General features: G+C 51.4%; 1 protein-coding gene across 11 annotated transcripts in view; it reads left to right on the plus strand.

Annotated features, from left to right (window-relative positions):
• The window catches only part of LOC141995026 (ankyrin repeat and fibronectin type-III domain-containing protein 1-like), a 559,159-nt gene extending 538,678 nt beyond the window's left edge, over nucleotides 1–20,481 (plus strand). For 5 of the 11 annotated variants that reach the window (XM_074965740.1, XM_074965735.1, XM_074965741.1 and 2 more), the window contains 13 exons: nucleotides 400–490; nucleotides 2,599–2,706; nucleotides 3,609–3,708; nucleotides 4,365–4,497; nucleotides 5,825–5,944; nucleotides 7,265–7,480; nucleotides 8,326–8,492; nucleotides 8,977–9,127; nucleotides 10,065–10,233; nucleotides 11,662–11,828; nucleotides 13,056–13,266; nucleotides 14,670–15,325; nucleotides 18,342–20,481. In XM_074965740.1, the coding sequence (XP_074821841.1) occupies nucleotides 400–490; nucleotides 2,599–2,706; nucleotides 3,609–3,708; nucleotides 4,365–4,497; nucleotides 5,825–5,944; nucleotides 7,265–7,480; nucleotides 8,326–8,492; nucleotides 8,977–9,127; nucleotides 10,065–10,233; nucleotides 11,662–11,828; nucleotides 13,056–13,266; nucleotides 14,670–15,325; nucleotides 18,342–18,629 (2,577 nt within the window). In that variant the 3' untranslated portion in view covers nucleotides 18,630–20,481. The remainder of the gene's footprint in view (nucleotides 1–399; nucleotides 491–2,598; nucleotides 2,707–3,608; nucleotides 3,709–4,364; nucleotides 4,498–5,824; nucleotides 5,945–7,264; nucleotides 7,481–8,325; nucleotides 8,493–8,976; nucleotides 9,128–10,064; nucleotides 10,234–11,661; nucleotides 11,829–13,055; nucleotides 13,267–14,669; nucleotides 15,326–18,341) is intronic. The other 6 variants (XM_074965742.1, XM_074965743.1, XM_074965744.1 and 3 more) reach the window with 3 other exon arrangements.
• The last annotated feature ends 1,128 nt before the right edge of the window (nucleotides 20,482–21,609 follow it).

Genomic DNA, 21,609 nt, shown 5'->3' on the forward strand with positions numbered 1-21,609 from the left:
CCTGCCGCAATCAGCTGTTTCGCATGGCAGGAGGCACTGTGGGGGAGGGGGAGGAATGACGGCATGGCAGGCTTGGGGGAAGGGGCAGGGGTCTTGGGGGAAGGGGTGTAGCGGGGGCAGGGCCTGGAGCAGAGCAGGGGGTTGAACAGTGAGCAGCCCCCCGGCAAACTGGAAAGTTGACATCTGTAGTTCTAGCCCCAGAGTCAGCGCCTATGCAAGGAGCCGCATGCTGAAGAGCCGCATGCTGCTCCGTAGCCACAGGTTGGCCACCCCTGCTCCAGGGGAAGGAAGGCTGCAGGGAACCCTACTCCCTTACAAGTGCTGGGAGCAATGGGATGCTATGAGTCTGTGAGACTTTCCAGTCATATTTACTGCCGCTTACTTCCCCGTCCCCTGCAGGGCACAGCCTACTACGTCCAGGTGTCGGCCTACAACATGAAGGGCTGGGGACCCCCACAAGCCTCAGTGCCAACTTTTGCTATCCCCTCCAGTAAGTACGAGCATGGGGGACTGTGGATATGGGGGCTGCTGCTTGCCTCATGTGAACTGGTTTGGACTTCTGGGTGGTTGTGGATGTTACAGGCCTGACTCCCATTTATAGCAAGAGGCCACTTTGCACCACTCTGGCAGGCAAAGGGTGCCTGAAAGTGGGAGCAAATGACTTCTACTCACTTTAAGGCCCCTTTACACTTTCCAAGCAGTGTAAAGCAGCTTTGTGGTGAATGAAAAGTAGAATCTAGATATCTATCTACTTCTAGATCTCGAGATGTATGTGTAATGGAAATAATGTAGAGATCTAGATCCAGTTTTAGATCTATGTGTATAATAATATAGAGAGATTTGGATGTAGATGTGTAATGTGTGTATGTGTTGATCTATATATAAAACTAGATGTAGCTCTGTATATAGAACATATATATAAATAATAAATGGATCTACATTCTGCTATGTGTGTATAATAATGGGTGTATACATGTACAGTAATAGGTATAAATAGTACAGATAGTGCATCTGATTACATTTACACTGAAATGGCTGTACGCTGTTCTGGCAGTGAGTATAAATTACATTTAGACTCACTTTAAAGCCTCTTTACAGTGCAGGAGCAGTGTAAAGCTGCCTTAGCATAATGAGAATCAGGCTGTGCGTGTGTGTGCGTGTTTGCATTATATGTGTGCATATTGATATAGCAGGTATGTATAAATGGAGTTGAAGTTAAACAGACTACTGGTTTATTTTTATCTTCTTTAATATTACTCCCCTGTATACAAATCCCTCGCGTTCCCAATGTAATATAGCCAGGCACCTCCCTGCGTGTTTTTAAAGCTCCTAAAAATAGTGCCAAATCCCAGCCAAAGTTAACAGAGCTGAACTTTCCATGGAAAACAGCAGTGTGCCAGACAGGGGGGTTTAAACCAATTTAAGGTACAGCTAATGTAAAAGACCAGTCAGCCCTGATTCCCCCTCGCTCAGTAGCTCTGCCACCTCATAACCAGCTGGAGCTGGCCAAAGGGATTATTTATTTATTTGTCTAGGTGCATTGTGCTCTCAGCACTGACTGGTCTGAGGAAGCTTCAGCTCCAGGGAAGTCCTGGAGGAAGACACTGGAAAGATTTTTAAACAAACAGTCAAGAGCAGCAGCAGACACGACCTTGTTCTTTACCTTGATTTGTCATCTCCTTCTCCTGGCCACAGCTGTTAACGTCTGACCACTCACAGTTACTGTTGGGTGGGTGGGCGGCATGCAGGTGCTAAGCATGGCCAATGTCTGTCCAAAATCTGAACTGATCCAGAGAGAGAGAGAGAGACAGGGCGAGATGGGGAGCGAAAGAAAGATCTGTGCTGTCTCTGAAGAATGACCCAAGATCAGTCTCCAAAGCCTACTTGCTGCCATGGGACAGTGCAGGTTTTGCATGGCTGTCACAAAATGGGCTCCCACAAAATGGGCTCATAAGAGAAAGGAACATCTGTGTTATTGTTCCGCTGAATCTTGGCTCCCCTCTTCTGTACTCTGTAGCTTCACAAAATATTGGTCCTGATCCTCTGCGGGTATCAATGTGCGCGGCTCCAGTGAAGACAACAGGGCTGCATCCATTTGCATCCTCTGGGGATCTGGCCCAGTATCCCATGCAAGGCATGTAGTTTCTCCTGCCCAGTGAGCCACCCTGGTGACTTCTGTTTTTCTCTAGGCAGCAATGCCTCCCAGCTAGTGTCACTAACTGAGCTCCAAGGGTTGCTCACTTCATCCCATCCATCTCGGGAAAGCGTAGCCATGAGTGGCCTGTGGGCAAGAGAAAAGAAGACAAAGAAGGCTTTCTCACAGGCTCCCTAGACCCCTACCCCATGACTTGGCTACAGTAGTTTGCTCCTGCCTATGGACTGGGCAGATGAGGCAGCCAGGAGGTAAAGAACCATGTAGCATGCTGTGACTTCATGGAGACCTGACATTGGAGGGTGGGGTAGGAAATAGAAGGAAACAGCTGTTCCTGAACGTTAGCTGTGAGGCTGAAAGGGGTTAGCTGAGGCTCCATCAGCCTGAGGCAGCTTCAGCACTGGTCAAACCTACACTGGGGTAATAGTCACCCTCCTTCCCCATAGACTGGCGGGAATATGATGGGAGAGCACCAAGGCGCAGGGGACAAGCCGAAGCCTTAGATCACCTTCTCAGCCAAGTGAAGACTGTGCACCAGCATTGTGTCTGCCATGGTGAGTCCGGGTGTTCAGGCCGATGCAAAGCTCACGGTTTCTACAGCACAGGCTAGGATAGCATGTGAGCCAACCCCTACTAGCTAGGAGGAGTTGCTCCGAGGGATGAAATCAGACTAGATAGGCGCAAGAGGGGTAGTTCTGGTAGCTGAGTTTTAACACTAGAATCAGTACAGCTTGTCCCTCCCTACAGCATGTTCCTTTGCACATGACAGTACTGTTCTTGGTGGGGTGGTGCCCCTTCAGAAGACGTTAGATGGCTTTGGGGTGGGCCTGCCCCCCTCCACTTGCATTGCTTCTTAGCAGAGGGAGCTACTGGGAACCCTGGTACACTGCTGGTATCAGCAGGGTCAGAGGAAATGGGGAGACAAAGCCATTGCCAGTGTCCTGTCTGAAAAGACATGAAGGAGGCAGCCAGTGAAAGCATGAGGGAGGAGATTGTAACCAGCTTCTCTTTAATGGTGAGGAACATCCAGAGGCTCTGGGGTGACTGAGACCTGCACCCCAGTCCTGGTGTGTCTCGGAGGCTCCTTTGAGATCACTGGTATTGCTGGCTTCCAGAACAGCCTTTCTCACTGTACCGCTGCATTTCTGCTCCCAGTGCTGGAACTGCAGAAGTCTCACAAGCACGTAGCAAGTTAGCAGAGAAGTGGGGCTGGTATCAGTCTGTAGAGCCTTTCACCTACAGGTCACTGGGTCAAACCCAGCCCTGGATCCATGTGGGGAAGCTTGCACCACCCATGCACCATATACCTGGTCTCTGATTAAAGACAGAACTGTCACCCCAGCACCATTCACTGGCACTAAGCGTTTCCAGGGTCAGCATGCTGTGGTGGTGGGCACTGTACAAATAGCGCCCCCACATCCCGATTTACGGTTCTCTATGCTGCCTTGTTCTCCAGAGTCCTGCAAGAACCAGCCCCAGAGCAGGAAGCACTCAGTCTCCAAAAGCCTGAAGCACCTTTTCCACCCTGGCAGCAAGTTCTTAAAGACTCTGAAAAGGTAAGTGTGGGTGAAATGGCAGGGGCGACCCTATGCTCAGGGTGTCCCTAAACCTCTGCCTGCCAGAAGCTGGGACTGAATGACAGCGAATGGATCACTCAATAAATTGCCTGGTTCTGTTCACTCCAGCTGAAGCATCTGGCACTGGACACTGTCAATGACGCAGTGCTGGGCTAGATGGACCATTGGTCTGACCTAGTATGGCCGCTCTTATGTTCTAATATCTGGGAGCGTGTCTCCCATCGTAGACTTATACCATGCTGTCATGGTGTAAAGCGGCCTGGACTTGGCTTCCTGCACATGATAAAAACAAAAGCAAAACTTAATGAAAAACCTGAGCTTCAATAGCAAAAGCTGTTTCTGCTCTTGGAGGAGATGGGCTCGTCCTCAGGGATGAGCCAGTCAGCAAGGGGAGCTGGCCACTGGCTTGCATCAGCACCGGGGACAGTGGACCTCTGAGGGGCTGCAGAAAACAGTCATTTAGGAAATCTTTCCCCTTGCTCTTACACACACCTGCTTTCCCTGCTTTCCTGCATCTCGAAGTCCCTGCTTCTAGGCTCCCCTGTGCACTCTGGGAGAAAGACACCTTTGGAAACTAACCTACCCCGCAGCAATAACGGGCTTTCTCCCAAAATCTATCTCCTTTCTCACCACAGGGGCCTGTATCTCACCTCCATCTTCTACAAAGATGACAACATCCTGGTGACACATGAGGATCAGATCCCTGTGGTGGAGATAGATGACACCTACTCCTGCCTACTCATGCAGGACTTCCTTTGGTTCACCAAGGTAACACATGTGGCTGCTCCGTCCTGCATGCTATGGCCTTAGCACCTGTGTTTGCAGGCCACCTTTCCTATGCCACCACTGTTCAGGCACTGGTGAAATTAGGGCTCAGGGCAGTACACCATCCAGTTAAGTGCTTTGCTGCGGGATTCTTTTAACAAGATCAAGGAAAGACTCAGATTTTACCCACCAGTGTCTGAAACCAGCCTTGTTCCATTTCTATTGCTGAGTAGATGTAGTAGCCCCATAATGATTTACTACTGCAGTTCTTTCACCCTCAGCTAACTGGATCTGGGTTTATCCTGAGGGCTGAGGTTTAGCTGGATTGAGAACAGTTGCACCATGTCAGTGGCAGCCTAGGTGGATGAAATTAGTGGGTGCTACTTCTGTGACTTACACCAAGGTTTCAGACCACTGCACATTCAGACCACTGCAGCTCCTGGGCTTCCCGATGTTGTCTCTAGACATTTCTCTGTGATGCTACCCTCATGTGTTCAACACAGCATGGCTATAGAATACCATAGAGAGCTCATTGCAGTGAGACACTGGCAGAGCCAGCATGAATCAAGCTGTATGACTAGTGCCAACCTCCAATTGGCAGCCACTGACACCAGTTGGGGTGACTGTTCCAGGACTGTAGCTCGTCCCACTTTCTGTACTAATGGAGAAACCTCCTGGAAGATGCTTCCACACAGCCCAAGCACTGACGACATGCCTGAAGCCTTTAATGGAGAAGAAACACAACATATCCGCTTGCAGTGGCCCACATAGAACCCCCCTTGTGTGTGCCCATTGTGTGCCACCCATCTATGCTGCTGCGGATTTGTACCACCTTTCTCTGAAGGGATATTCTGCCTCTTTGTCAGCAGCCTTGTGTTTGACTGTGTCACTGCTGCCTTTTGCTGCAGCAGCAGCGTTGTCACTTCCGTAGGCTCATGCAGAACTAGGCATACAGGATACCACTGTAGTGCAGCGTGTTCCGGAGGCAGCACTGAAGCGGTGGAAAGGGATGCTGCCAAGTAGTTCAAGACCAGCATTTGATCTCCCATATCTTAAAATGGTTCTAATCTGCCGAGGAACACCCTCTGGGATGTCCCAGATGTAGGTTTAAAAAGGCCTCGATTGCAGAGATGTTAAAATGCACGGACAAAATTTATGTAGGACCTACACAAATCCAGTGTTTTATTTTTGCTCTTGTACTGTGTAGCTGTCCCTCGTCTCTGAGCTGTGCTGACATTACTGGGGGTTGAACAGGTCTCCTGGGTGACAGGCGTGTTATAAAATCCTAGGTGGGGGTGTGTTGTTGATGGCTCTGCTCCATACACTGCAGGTTGCCTGCATGTGGGATGAGATCTTGTGGCTGCGTCAGTGTCTCACCGTCTCCCAGTCATCCTGCTCCTGTGTCCTGCAGACGCGCTTCAAGATGCTGCTGGCCATCTCACAAATGCAGGTGGGAGGAGGTGCATGAGAAAGAAGCAGTGGGCCCAACAGCCCCGCTGTGTGGGGCATCTCTTATCGAGACAGGTTCGCTGTACCAATCCAGTAATGTCAGCAGGGGGACATTCCGACCTGGGAATCCTACTGCAGTATTACATGGACGTGATGCCGTGAGACACACCCAGTCACTCCCTAACCTACTTAGCGGAACATAAGAACCTAGTGTGTGATAGACGAGGAGATCCAATTTGGATGATAACTAGGGAGATCCAAGTTGGATGATAACTAGGGCCCTACCAAATTCACGGCCATGAAAAACCCATCACGGACTGTGGAATCTGGTCTTCCCTGGTGAAATTTAGTCTTTTGTGTGCTTTTACCCTATATTATACAGATTTCACCGGGGAGACCAGCATTTCTCAAATTGGGGGTCCTGACCCAAAAGGGAGTTGCAGGGTGTCACAAGGTTATTTTAGGGAGGTTGTGGTATTGCCACTCTTACTTCTGTGCTGCCTTCAAAGCTCGGAGGCCGGAGAGCGGTGGCTGCAGGCCGGGAGCTCAGCTCTGAAGGCAGAGCCGCCGCCAGCAGCAACGCGGAAGTAAGGATGGCCTGGTATGGTATTGCCACCCTTACTTCTGCACTGCTGCCTTCAGAGCTGGGCAGCTGCTGTCTGAGGGCCCAGCTCTGTGGGCAGCGGCACAGAAGTAAGTGTGGCAATACAATACCAGGCCATTCTTACTTCTGCGCGGCTGCTGGCGGCGGCTCTGCCTTCAGAGCTGAGCTCCCGGCCTGCAGCCGCTGCTCTCCAGCTGTCCAGCACAGTACCGCAACCCACACTATAATAACCTTGCGACCCCCACCCTCCCACAACTCCTTTTTGGGTCAGGACCTCTAAAATTACAACACCGTGAAATTTCAGATTTAAATAGCAGAAATCATGAAACTTACGATTTTTTAAAGCCTATGACCATGAAATTGACCGAAATGGACCCTCAGTTTGGTAGGGCCCTAATGATAACCCCGGGTTTTAGCCCACCAGTCTTACCAGTGCCCTGGACCACTATCGCTTTCTTTGTCCTCTCCAAGTCTGCCAGGCTAAATGCTGCAGCTGAGGGGTGTAGGGTGGTATATGAAGAGGGTCCCCCATGCATGCCCTGGCCAAGACTACATAGACAAAGGATGCCCATGCCCTTCATAACCCACCACTCCAGCCCCCTCCCCAGACACAGAAACAGCCTCCTCTCAGGATATGGAGTGGCTAGCTTCCTGCAGAGCCAGATCAGTCAGTGCTGCCCCATAACAAGTCTCCTATCTATGTCTATGTCTATGAAGGGGCTGCTAGGAATCCAGGACCTGGGACAGGTCTTCTTTGAGCCAATCAAAGACAAGCAGGGCAACATCTTGATAGTGACACTGAAGGAGGTGAAAACCAACCAGACCTTTGAGAGCGTCCGCTGGGTCCCACTCTCCAAGCTGCAGACAAGCCGCAAGTCCATCTCCTCTCCAGAAGAGCCCACCTCTCTGGATATGCTGCTGATAACAATGCAGGTGGCCATTCTCATGCCAAAGGAGGGCTTGGAGGGGGGAAAGGAATCATGGAAAGTTTTAGGAGAATAAGGCTCAGGAGCCGATCTGGGCTCTGCGTCTCCTGAGCAGTCTGTGGCAAGTCCCCTCAATGTGGTATTTAGTTCTCCAAATACTTGTTTACCTTTTTTTTATACCAATTGCTCCTTTTGCTTCCCTGGGCTGTTTCTTTCCCCAGCCTGTTAGCAAACCTCTGCAAAGAATTTCCCCTTCCCTGATGGCCTGGCCTTACCTTTGTCTTTGCACCCTCTGATTCTCGTACTGCAGCCTCTCTCCTTTCTCTTCCCTTCAGACATGTGTCTGTCTCAACAAGATCTCCTCAAGCACCTGTACAAGGGGCTCTTGAGGCAGCTGACACAAAGCCACTGTCAGTGCCAGGTAGGATTAGCAGCAGGCAAACCACAAAAAGTTTGGTTGTAAGGCTCTCGAATCTTGGAGGATTGCAACATGGGGCTGGCAATCTGACAACAGGCTCTTTTGTGTGGTTGCCAGTCCTTCTAGCTCTCTGCTGTTGGGGCGCTGGTCCTGGCTGAAGACTGGAAGTGCAGGTGAAATGACTGAACAGAACTCATTCAAACTGCACACGCGGTTCAGTGTGAGGCTGAGGCCTGGTTTGGTTCTTAATTTATCCAGATCTGTTCATCCCTCTGCCTAGGACTCCGAAAGGGCAAGTTTCCTCAGAGCTACCCCTGACAGCCCCAGTTCTGCCATTGTCCGTCTGCAGATTGTGTGTAGAGGTAGCGAGGAAGAGTGTGAGGGAGAGTTCTGCCATGTGAGATGCTTTATGTTGACCTCTTCTTCCTCCTCAGGACAAACTGGCTTACCACCATAGAAGCAGCCAAGCCCTCGCCCCAGGCCTCTACCTGGGCTATCTGAAGCTCTGCAGTGCAGTAGACCAGATCCGAGTGCTGGTGCCTGAAGAGTTACCCAACATCCTTTGCCATGTGAAAATACGGACCAATCCCAACATCTCCAGGTGGGCATGCACAGCAGCTGAAGTCCTGAGTGGCTTAGCTTGGCCAGCCAAGATCATTTCTCGAATCCAGACCCCAAAATCCCACCTTTGCTGCCTGCCTCTCCCATACTGTCATCCCTGCCGTTAGCTTTACATTCTGCTCCAAACCCAGTTCATGGCTGCCTGGGACATCCAAGGCACCAGCTGCTCTGTGAGCTATAATTAAACCATGACCCAGTGCTATCCTCTGTAGCTGAGATTTAAACCAAGGCACTGTGCTCTTCCCTCTTGCTCTTTCACCAGCTAGGAGACTGTTATGAGGAGCTGCTGGCTACCGTTCAGATGCCTCCCCGAAGAAAGGTGAAGCTTAGGCTGCATTTCAGGGATGAATGCCATGGTTCACAGTACATACCTGCTAATGCATGCTCACTGACACGTGGCTGTGGACAGTTCTGAACGATGGCGAGTCTCTGGTTTCTCTCTGTGATTGTCTCTTGTTCTCCAGGGAGGAGTGGGAGTGGCTACAGAACCTGGCCAATTTGGAGGAGCCAAGTCCCACCGAGCCAGAGTTTGAGACTTCCCAGAACCCCTTGTATCAGGAGCTCCAAGGGGCCATTAAGGAGCTAGTGAACCTGGTAAACATCCCCCTGCAAGAGGTAAAAGTGGGAGCTGAGGGGTGTGGGAGGAATGGCGGGAGCTGTGGTCCACACAGCCTGCTGGCTTGTGCCGTGGCAAACCAGCTGTCTCAGCCTCTGGAGGCGGGACTGGCCCCTTTGTGGTTAAAGTGTTCATTGTGTTCCCTTGCCCCACAAACTGAATTGAGTTTGTGGGGCTACAAGCATGTCTCTGTCCCTGCCCCAGAGGCAGAGCTGGGAGCTGCTCTCTGAGTTCAGCACCTCCTCAGTAACTGCCCTTGGGCCCAAAACAAAACAGTTGTGTTTTGATTGGCAGTAGCACCTGGCTCTGCCTGAGGCGACTTGTTTCAGCTCACTGCAGTGATGGGACCCCTCTTCCAGCTAACCTCTGGTAGGAGCTGGACTCACTGGGGCACACTGAGAATTGATCCCTTTTCCTCCATTCAATTTCCAACCCAGGGTCCTGACTCAGCAAGGTCCATAGGCAGGTGAGCATCCTAATGCTTAACATTAGGTACATGCATAAATACCTTGCTGGATTGGGGCTGAGGTCACTGCAGGGGTGGGTGGAGGGTCTCTCTCTCTCTTGGATTTTGCTCTAAAGAAGTCTAAAGAAGCAGCATAGAGGCTATCGGAGGAGGTGAGGTGTCCAAGCTATCCCAGACCAAAGAGAATTTGGGATGGTAGTACAGCATAACAAAGCAATGGAGCCTGGCACCTGGGGAGTAAATGATGGATGCTAATTATCTCCCCATCAGTGGGGAGGTCCGTTGGGAGCCTTTGTCATATGGGAAGTGGTGATGCTCAAAGCATGCTCGGTGGGCAGGGGAGCGCTCTGCCATCAGCCATGCTTTGGGACATTTCTGTCTAAGACGAAGAGGGGTGATGATTTTGCGCTGCTCTGGTTACACTGGTGGAAATAACGCATTGTTCCTGCTTTTCTCTTTGAATGCTGCAGGCTAAAGATTTCCGTCTGTACAGTCAGGAGGTGCTAGACTTCGGGGGACAAGTCTCCTTTCTCCTGCTGCTTCCTCCATCTGATGATGTCTGCACTGCCCCGGGCCAGAACAGCCCATACACCCCTCGCTCTGGCTTCCTCACGCTGCCTCTCCAGATCTTTGAGCTAGGTGAGAACGTCAACAGAGGAAGCCCAACCATCCCTGCCTCCTGTGTCCTCTAATCTTGGATCTGAATGTGACCTGCACAGTACTGCTCCAGAACACCTCCATCTTGCCCTTCTCCTGCCTTCCTTCCCCTTCACAATCCTTTGGGCCCTGCAGTGATAGGCAGTGCCTTCCCCCTGCTTAGGGGCACGTTCCCCTGCCCTAACAAAGCCAGCTGGGAGGAGTTAGCCTTCCAGAGGTTTAGAGAGTCACCTCAGTGCTGAGCTCCACCACAGTCAGGGCAGGAGCAACCCCACCTTAGAGAGGACCATTGGAGTTCCTGGAAGAGGAGCTTTTAGAGTCTGGTGGGGTGCAGGTGCCCCAGGGAAGGAGAATGTGCAGAAGGGGTTCTCAAAGCTTCTCAGGTGCCAGGGAGTGGGTGGGAACTCACACTGTTGTGGGCTTTGTGATTGTCTTGCCTATCCTTGGTAACAGGAGTGCTGATACCCCCATGGAGAGGTGGGTATCTTCTCCCATGTCGCAGTGATCCACCTTGATCTCTCCTGTGTGGTGGAAGGGGAAAGTCTCCTGTTGTCCTTGTTAAGTGGGATTGTCCTGTAGTGTCTGCAGGAGCCAGGGGCTCCAGGGGAGAAAGCAGGACTGTGGCTCCAGAGAAGCAAGGCGCTGGGGTAGCTGCTGTAGGTACAAAGCCTGCTTTTGCCACGCAGCTTGCTGATGAGGGCAGACTGAAATGGCTCAGTCTGCTGGGTCCACTCAGGGCTTACAAGAACGAGTCTTTTGCTTTTGTAGGTGGTGCTGCTGAGTGAGGTCTTTCCAGCTGCCTGGACTGCTAACCACACTAGCTTGTTCACCCCCCAGCTCTTCAGAGAGCAGTGTGATAGATGCTGGCAGCACAGTGACAGTGAATGGCAGGTGCAGCAGACATTGCATCTCTCTGGTATCCCAGCTCAGCCCCCATCATGCACTCTCTGCATTCCTCTGGGCAGCCACCAGGGGGAGAGAACAATGGCTGCCCCTTGTTACAGCTCAGATACACCTGTGAGGAGGGCCAGTCCCTCCATCCCGTTTCAGCAACCTCCATAAAGGATGTCACTTCTCTGAAATAATGCTAAATCCAGTACCTGGACCTGGGCTAGCACTGCAGCATGGGAACTGTTGCAGAGCTAGCGGTGATAGCAAAAGATGGGCCTTTGTCCATACTCATTCAGTCCTGCTTTCCCCAGCTGTGGGTTTCACCCTCAGTAATGGAGAACACCCTCCCCTCATGTGGTCTGGGCAGAATTCAGCCTTCATGTGTGTGCAGTCCTGTCCTCGGAGTCCTTGATACATCTCTGCCGGGTTCAGTCTGTTCACACAGCATCAGCCATTCCCACCTCGCAGTGCCCCTCCCACCATCGTATGCCCTTCCCCTCTCGCCTTTTGCTTTTCCAGTTCACTTCTTCACGTATGACCGAGAGTTCATCAGCCAGTATTGCCAAGTGTCCGCGCTCCTGGAGCTTGAGTCTCTCCTTTCCCAGCAGAGCCTCAGGGAGGCCTTCTCAGACGCTGAGCTCTCCACAGCTAAGCAGAGGCACCAGCAGGTTCAGGACTACATACAGGTGTGTGGCAGAAGAGGGGCGCAGTGGGTGGGTCCTGCTCTGGACTGGGCTGCCATGCCAGCATTCTGTTCACCCTGTACGGGTTGTCCAGAGGGTCCCGTGTCCATCATCAGATTACCCACTTTAGGTTGGTATGATCTGGCATGGATCTGCCTCTGCCAGCTGTGCATCATCTACAGCTCACAGGCCCAGAACCTCAAAGGTATTTAGGCTCCTAGCTCCCATTGGAATCAATGGGCATTAGGAGTTTAAAACTTTTGAGGCTCTTGGCCATTTCCACTGTAGTTATCAGCTCTACTGTCCTGCATCTAGGTACTTTTACGGTGCTTCTCTGACCTAGCAGTGATGGTCTGCAGGGGAAGTGGCTGCAGCAGACACTCTGTCAAGCCACCCCTGCTCTGAAGCAATGCTCCCATTAACAATGCTAATGGCAAGCCCAGGTCTCCCACCTTGTTCTCATAGCCTGAAACCTGCCCTGCTGGGACTGGCTTTGGAAGTGCATGCTGGGTATGCAAATGCAAAGAGCACGCCATGCCTTTGCTTCCAGAGTTTCCATTGCCAGAGCAAGGAACTCTTGCAAATGGGACAGGCTTTGCAGAGGCCATTAGGTGAGCATGGTAGTACGTTGCTGTGCTGAGGGCACCATGCTGGGAGCTAAGAGAGCTGAGTTCTGTTCCTGACTCTGTCGCTGACCTGGTTCCAGACCACCGTGACCACTCTGTGCTGCAGTTTCCTCTTTTGACAGGGGAGAGGAAGCATGGCCCAGTGGCTAGGTCATGGGAGATCTGGGTTCAATTCCCTGGTCTGCCACAGATGTCCTTGATTCCCCTCTACAACCGGGATAACAGCCCTGCCCTACCCCTGGGGCATTGTGAGGGTCAATACACTAAAGATTGTGAGGCACTCAGATGCCTGGCATGGGGGCCAGCTCAGTACCTGAGATGTATAGATAGATTCTCACCCCACCTTTACAAAGTGCTTTCAGATCAGCAGATGAAACACCTGACACAATTGCTACGTATTGTTATGTCCAAGGGATTCTGGGGCTCATGAGACAGCAGTGCCATCCTCTGGGAAAAGACTCCCCTCGGGAATGTTTCTGGCACTGTTATCCCAGTACCAGGTCCCTGTGCATTTAGGGACGTGTGACCTTGCCTGTGGTTGTTTGGGGCCAGGGAGAGACCTGTTATTTTTTTTAAACGGGTTCTTTATCTTTCTCCTTGGCAGCAAATGGAGGAGATCTGGCGTGAGATGCGCTGGATGATGGACGCCTTGCAGCATGCCCGGTACAAGCAGCCGTCTTGTGGCGTACCTCTCATCTGGTTTCTCAGTGAATCCAGCAGTGCAATGAAGGAGAAAACGCAGTCCACGTCATCGCACCTGGACTACCTCCCCTCACCTACCCCATCTCCGGAAACAAGCCGCAAGTTCAACTCTGGTAAGGGATCCTGGCGTGTCATGAAGCACCTAGCCAGGTGGTGCCTAGTCAGTTCATGTTTTATCATACAACTGGGAATGTTGCAGCTGCTTGTAAATATTCTGTGAATGAAATCTGACTGGTGAGTTTTCAAAGTCCAATGGGTCTGGCATTCTCCGATCCTTCATGGAAACCTATTTCAGCTTAGAGTGGAAGGTTTTGCTACCCAGATCCCATCTGATGCTTGCATTAAGGCTATGAATAGAAAAATGACTCTGTAATGATGGTATCTAATTATTCCACATATGCTCTATATACTTTATTATCCTTTATTATTATTATTATGGTTCCTAGAAGGCTCATTCATGGATCTGAGCTCCATTGTCCTAGGCACACACACAAAAAGACAGGCTCTGCCCCAAGCAGCTGATCATCTAAGTACAATTTCAATAGCTTTCATACCCAGTTGGCTCAGCTCACAAGTCATAACAGGTGCCTCTAAGTAACAGCACTGCAGACTCCACCTGGGATCTGGAAAATAAATCTAGGTGCATCCTGTCTCCAGTACCATCACCAGTGATAAAGGTTTGAGGAGCTGGGTTGGGGACCCACATCGCAATTGGCTGCCTGGAATCAGAACATAGCCAACAGCTGCGTTCATGAATCAGGGGGTAGGCTAGAATCCAGATCACTCAGATGGCTTGGCATATTTCTCTGACTCCATGCATAGGGCTCTGAAAAGCAAGAGGCAGCAGACAGCTGCAAAGCCAGGGTGGCATTTACATAGCTGAATGAGTACCATGAGCCCCATGTTAAGTAGGCCCTGCCCGTGAGCGAACGAGCAGCCCTGGGAAGGAGGAGTCAAAGGTGGGCCTTGAGAACTCCGACACAGTGGCTTCATGGTCTGGGGGGCGTTCACCAGAAGTCAAGGAGGAGGGTGGAATGTTCGCTCAGAAAGCGTCATTTTTCTGCAGCTCTCATGCTGAGTGAACAGATCCATCTCCAGCTGTGCAGTGTAGGGGAAATGGACCGGGAGCTGGAACAATGCCAGAAGTGGGGAGGACTGAAGCCACCTGGTAAATGTCACATTCTGGTTGTTCAAACTGATATTTAGTGGCTCTGATTTTAATTCTGGCCATAGGCTTTCACTAGTAAATGTCAATAAAAGCTGGAAATCAGAAGCCTAGAGGATAAAGCTATTTCTTGCCTTCAGACTCATAGATTTGCTCACTTGTGACCTTTGCAGCCAGACATTGACTAAATCAACTTACCCAAGGTAGAGGCACAAATATCTCAGCCCGCAGTAGGGGGGTGATGCCTTCTGGTTTTTGCTGCCTGAACTCCAAATCATACTCAGACAGCTTCACTGGCCTTTTGCATTGACTCAGAGAAATGATGACCCTACTCTTCCTTTTCATTCCCAGCAGATTCCCACGGGATCTCAGATGAGGAGGGCTCATCAGAGGTGTTCCTGGCTACAGACAGTGATTATGATTCCAGCAGGGCCCAAAGCCCCAAGGAGCTGGACCTGGTTTACTCCTCGGGGCCTGAGTGCTGTGGCAGAAAAATTGCCCGAACCTTGAGGGACAGTGCCCCTGACGTCCTGCAGAGCCATGAACTCAAAGCCCCACCGCTGCTCCCGGAGGAACCCCGGCCACCCCCAGAGCTGTATGACAGTGACTTTGTCCTCCCCAGCCGGCAGATTGAGCTTCTCCGCATCACAGAGAAGCGTCAGGCCTACTGCGTCCGCACTAGCAGCTTGGATTTCCCCAAGCCCCTCTTCCAGGTGGCCAGGAAGTCCTGTCCTGGCTCCGTCGATAGCTCCCCAACAGAAACCAGGACAGCAGGCCAGTGCAGCTTGCTCAGGCTGGAGACTGGCTCAGCTTTCAGCCCTGAGCACAGCCAGGTTGTTGAAAGCTCTGAACCTGTCTTCCGGACGCGCTCAGCAGAGTGGACTCGCACCTTCCAGGAGCCACCAGAGCCAGGATACATAGCAAACCGGGGGAAGAAGCCAGGCTCAGCCACCTTACGGGTCTGTCCTCAGTACGAAACCGGACTGTCCAACGAGACCAGCGTTAAGGTATCACCGTGCCCCCAGGGCAGCAGGAAAGTCTGCTCTGAACAGCAACAATAAAGCCCAGCTTTGGCGATGTAAATAGGGCCTGGGGGGAGCACTCGATGAGGGGGCTCTTTGCCCGTAGGCCTGAGAATACTGCGTTTGTCCAACCTTCCCACTGAGGCTTTTCTCCTTAATATTTTCTGCTCTTGCTGCTGCCATCACAGCTGCTCCACAGTGCAGCATGGCCACCAACGTCCCAGCAGGCTGAGATGACAGGAGCTGGCACCCACTGTGTTGGCAGCAGTACCCCACCTTTTCTGTGCCAGTGCGGCTGATTTGATGCTAGAGATGGCAGGAGAGTTAAGGAGCAAGGGCCAGGTAGACAGGCCTGTGCTGTTCCCAATGCGTGCAGCCTTGCCAGAAGCTGGGGTTGATGGAGATACTGGCCGGTGCAGAAACCCTGTGTCCAGGGAGCTCATTTCGATATGGGCATGATCTTCCCTCCCTCCCTCCCCTCCTCTAATGCTCCACCACTCCATAGTCCACAGCCTCCTTTCTGGGCCACTAGAGAGTTGTTTAATTCGACAGTTAGATGCAATGCAACATGACAGAACAAGGAGCAATGGTCTCAAGTTGCAGTGGGGGAGGTTTAGGTTGGATATTAGGAAAAACTTTTTCACTAGGAGCGTGGTGAAGCACTGGAATGGGTTACCTAGGGGGGGGGTGGAATCTCCTTCTTTAGAGGTTTTTGAGGTCAGGCTTGACAAAGCCCTGGCTGGGATGATTCAGTTGGGGATTGGTCCTGCTGTGAGCAGGGGGTTGGACTAGATGACCTCCTGAGGTCCCTTCCAACCCTGATATTCTATGATTCTATGACTCTGTGTTCTCCTGGGTCACCATTCCCACAGTGTATCCTGGGTCAACGTCCCTTGCAGTGATCCCATGGCTTATCCTGGGTCACCGTCCCCTCCCCAGTGTTCCTGCTCTTTATCCTAAATCACTGTCCCTCCCCCAGCCTTCCTGCTCTTTATCCTATGTCATCGCATCCTCCCCCAACCTTCCTGCTCTTTATCCTATGTCATTGCATCCTCCCACAACCTTCTTGCTCTTTATCCTACGTCATCGTATCCTCCCGCACCGTTCCCGCTCTTTATCCTACATCATTGTATCCTCCCCCATCCTTCCTGCTCTTTATCCTGTCATTGTATCCTCCCCGCAGTTTTCCCACTCTTTATCCTGGGTCACCGTCCCCTCCCCCAGCCTTCCCGCTCTTATCCTGGGTCACCGTCCCCTCCCCCAGCCTTCCTGCTCTTTATCCTGGCTCACCGTCCCCTCTCCCAGCCTTCCCGCTCTTTATCCTGGCTCACCGTCCCCTCCCCCATCATTCCCGCTCTTTATCCTACATCATTGTATCCTCCCTGCAGTGTTCCCGCTCTTTATCCTGTGTCACCGTCCCCTCCCGCAGTTGATCCTATGTAGCGAGCCCCTCCCTTCCGTCAGCCCCCAGGGCCAAGTAGCTGTGCAATCAGCAGGGGGCCCCTGTGTGGGGAGAAGGAAGAAGGGTCCTCTCCTCTCTTACTCTGAAGAAGTTGGCAACTAGGCTGCTCTTGCTCACGGAAGTGGGACCGCTCTCCCTTCACTGCAAGGACGGTTTCCTCCCCATCTATGAATCCCGCTCCAAATGACCCTTCCTAGCTTTCTCCATCAACTGACTTCAGCCTGCCGTACCCTTCTGCCCTCCCGAGCACAGGCTTACTCCACTCCTTCAGCCTCAATCTTCTCTCCGGCATCTCTCCCAAGTCTGAGCAGGGAAGGGCTGTGTTCTGTCCCTCGCACTGGCCCTTCTCTGGCGTGGGCTCCCTTCCTCCCTTCAAGACATGGAGCCTCTTTCCCTTTGAAAGTATCTCTTTCACTCTTCTGGGAAAGTGACGGGTCTGACAGAGCAGCCTCTGCCGCTCCTGCCCTTGTAACTGCAGAGAAGGACAGCACTGACGTCTACAGGTTTTTCTGGCCCTCGAGGGAGCGCAGATAACTGAGTGCTCTCTATTTATCTAGCAGGGAGTTACAAGCAGAGGATAATGTGACTCTTTGAGTTTATTTTTCCTTTTAAAAGTGACCATCACTTTCTGTGCAAACTGAGCCTGCCCCTTGGGGTCTGCCCAGTTGCCTGGCTTTTGGTGCTGCAAAGGCAGGACGCGCCTGCTTTAAAGCATTTTTTGCTGTCCCCAAGGATGCCAGGCTAAAAACACAGGGCTGGGTGCTCAGCTGCTGCAAGGCGGCTTAGCCCCACTGGCTGGCTGAGGAGCTGCACCGCACCGCACTGCAGGGTGTTGCACATAGCTCTCGTGAGTGTGCCAAGGGAAACGGGAGCTTGGCCCCGCCGTGCTGATGGGGATACCTGCCTGCTTCAAACCCTCGGGACCAGCCTGTGCCTCTGCACTTGGAGCTGGAGAGGTCATGTCCAGCACAAGGCGACATACTCACACTAACTCTGATCCAGCTGGTGCGCTAACAGTAGAGGGTCGCCCCCCGAAGTGGGAGAGGCTAGAGCTGCCCCGAGTCCATCGCCATCCAAGACAGTGAGTATGTACTGGAGGTGGCTAGCCCCCCCTGCTGCTCTTGCTGCCATGGCTACCCTCAGTGCTTAGCACACTAGCTGGACCAGAGCTAGCATGGGCATGTCTCCTCGAGCTGGCCATGACACCTCCAGCTCGCAGTGTAGACATACCCACAGTAGTTGAGAGCCCCAAGCTGAGAGGAGGTTAGCTGCTTGTCAGTGATTTAAAATTCAGAGGGCAGTCCCCATCAGACTGTCACAAGGACAAAGAAGGACAGAATTAGCCCCCAGCTAGGGCCCTAATCCTGCACATGCTTCACATTGTGTGCAAGCGTTTGCAGGATTGGGGCTAGGTCCCTAAGTCCTTTCACTTGCAAAGGATCTGCCCAGGATGCATTGGTTCATGCCTGTGGGCTTGTGACACCTCCCGGTTCTCTTATTCCCCGCTGACCATCTGTCTCTCTGCCCGTCTTTCCACAGCTGCACGTCACCACCAAGATGTCGGCAGAAGAGGTGGTGAAGCTGGTGGTGCTGGAGATGAATGAGGTCTCCCGGAATGTGCTGGGCAACGTAGACGCCTTCTGCTACAGCGAGGATCAGCTGGATCACTTTGGACTAGTGTTCGTGTCAGACGACACCGAGCAGTGGCTGCCCGATGACTTCTTACCCCTCTCTCTCCACAATGCCTGGCCTGAGGGGCGGTTCTATGTCCGAATCAAAGAGACATCCCCTCTTTTGTTCCAGTACGGGCCAGCGACCACAGTATGAGAGGAGGGGAATGGACAGGGTAAACTAGAGGAACCTCAACTTCCACTGAGCAAACAGCTCGTCTCCAATGCTTCCTTCCTACTCAGATACCCTCTCATTAGACATCCCCAGGGTGGAATAGGATCACACTGGGCTGTGTATTACTTGTTTGTGGGGTTTTTTAACCAAAGACACATCAAGACTTGGTTTTTATGACTGCAAGAGATGAGGGTGGAGCACAGGAGACCTCACAGCCTCCGGGGGGAGCAGTAGCTGGAATGGGATTTTTGAAAGTCAATATTTTGGGGGGAGGGAGGAAGGGTGAGTAGAAAAAAATCACAAAGAGGCAGCAGCAGCAATACATAATTCTCCCCCTCCCCCTGATAATCTAAGTTGGGGATTTATTGAAGGACAAGCCAGAGATTTCCAGGCAGCGCGGAGAGTGTGGATGAGGGAAGGAGGCGGCTTGCAAAGGTGTTGCAGAGAAGATTGTTTTGTTAACTGTCCTTGTTTCTATACCTGGAGAAACACGTTATTGCACACAGTTCTTGGAACAAACTGATTCTTTCCCTTTAAAAAAAAAAGTGTAAGAGACACGAGAGCTGTGTGAAAGCCGGACATCCTTTTTACTTGTTTTAAAGGCAAAAGGAAATCCCACACACGCGTGCACACACACACACATTCACACTCACTGATGTTACCACTATAGGTTTGCTACAGAGAATTTCCCACAGTGCATTTAGCCGTGCTGTGGGGTTTTCTTTCTTTTGGTTACCGTTTTATTCTGGTGATTGTGATTGGCCTCTCTTGTATCTCCAATAGCATGATGTTTTGTTAGCGACTAGGTCTCTTGTTAACTAAGGTTGTTTTTTTGAACTCCTGTGGTCCATAGTAAAGATGGCTGTGTTGCTGAGAATGTATCACATTTTTCCTTCTCTTGGCCTGATGCATAGTGCACATTTTCATAGCCTATGTTACTGGGATGAGGTTCTGAATTTAAACTCTGGACTTCCCACAGCCTGCAGACTGTTTAAAAGGACACTGTGTTCCGTAATTCCATGGAAGGAGGTTTGGCAGGGGAATTAAACCATTGTCTGAACCAGTGGAAACCCACACACAAGAGCATTGTGGTAGGGCTGGAGGATCAGAGAATGAAAAGGATTGTAAACTTACAGTGAAACTGACTAATCTCGTTTCATGGCCCAAGCTGAGCGACAGCAACGGGAAAACAGAACCTAAAGGGTGAACAGTAAGTTAGATGTTAAAACTATTTGTTTGCAGTAATCAAAGGTGTAATTAGTAACAGGATAAGGATAGTATGATTTCTATCTTGACAGTGCCCCTGTCTTCCCCTCTCTGTTTTCCCCTAGGTTAGGCACAGATCCTGTAATGCCCCATTGGGCTCCATGCAGACACAGGCGTCACGCCACATTTCAGGATTGGTGCCTTAATGGTTATACATGCAGCCGTTCTGAGGGCTAGCTGCTGCCATCTCTGTTTAAATGTTCTTTTGAATAGCTTTGATGGATAAAGCCAACAGTACCTCATACAGGAAGATTAGCAGTACATCGCAATGCAAGCCCTTCACCACGAAACATCATAGAATCATAGAATATCAGGGTTGGAAGGGACCTCAGGAGGTCATCTAGTCCAACCCCTTGCTCAAAGAAGGACCAATCTCCAATTTTTGCCTCAGATCCCTAAATGGCCCCCTCAAGGATTGAACTCACAACCCTGGGTTTAGCAGGCCAATGCTCAAACCACTGAGCTATCACTCCCCAAAAAAAAAACATTAGCCCAAAGTGAATTCGGCTCAGTAGCCTGTCAGTAGACTTGTCGTGGAATCAAAACTAGCTCTGATATTTCACCGTGGAGAGAGGAGAAGGTACAATTGGTATGTAAGGCCCTCATCAGGGCCCATACCACCAGGTATTAATACCTGTCCCCATCATAGTCACGTTCAAAAGTTAAGGCTTGGCTGAGATCCTCAGCTGGTGTAAATAGATGGAGCTCCACTGGAGTCAGCCAAGAAGCCATCCCAGAGACATTGATGGTATTTTAAAGACAATCTGCAAATGAAAATAAAAAAAGGCATATACCCGTTTTCTTTTTCCTTTGCCGACAACTTTCAGCAGGTTAAAACTGGTCCCAATTTTCCAACCCGAAGAAGGAGTAGGATTATTAATCTCAGAGTTCTTCTTTGAGTAGAGTCCCTTATGGGTGCTCCACTTCAGGTGTGTATGCGCCCCATGTGCCTTTGATCACAGATTTTTGGTAGCAGTGCCCGTTGGACCCATGCATGCACTTGCACCTCTTCATGCCCCATACTGAGGATATAAAGGGCTGTGCAGGAAAATCACCTTCAGTTTCTTCTCATGTGCGAAGTCACACATCACACATCAACGGATCCCTTCAGAGCCATCCAAATGCTTCAGCTCAGGAGGCGCCTGCCTAAGAGCACGGAGCGAGGCTGGTATCAGCCCCAAGTTCTCCCACGAACTCAGAGCTTGACCAGTGGTGTCATTAACGCAGGCCCCATGTGATGTGTTGACCTGGGGCAGAAGAAGAGGGCGGGTGCTGTCATTGGAGGAGGATTAACAGCACCCGCCCCAGTAGGTTTTCTTATGCTCTGTGCTAATGACGCTGGTGACAGCACTCTGGCAAAGTGGCCATCTCGATGGACACCAGCCTGGCACTTGCTGCTGTCTGACTCTGTGCCAACTTGAGCTCATTCACCAAGGTGCATCGGACACTAGCAGGTATAGGAACGTTCCGCTGTGACACACACACACACACACGGGAGCCCAGTGCAGGGAGAGGGGGTTGCTATTTGGCTTTTATAGCATTTTTTCCCCTTGGATGTTTGTTTAGTCAAGAGCAAGAGCCCAGAAGGGTTTTCTGGTGCCATTATCTGCACATGTGCACACATTTCCTTCTCGCTCGCTCTCCCCCGCACCTCTCACCCCTCCCACATAGCCAGCACCCCTTCTCTCCCCTGCCC

This window comes from Natator depressus, chromosome 10, assembly GCF_965152275.1.
Source record: "Natator depressus isolate rNatDep1 chromosome 10, rNatDep2.hap1, whole genome shotgun sequence".
NCBI lineage: Eukaryota > Metazoa > Chordata > Testudines > Cheloniidae > Natator > Natator depressus.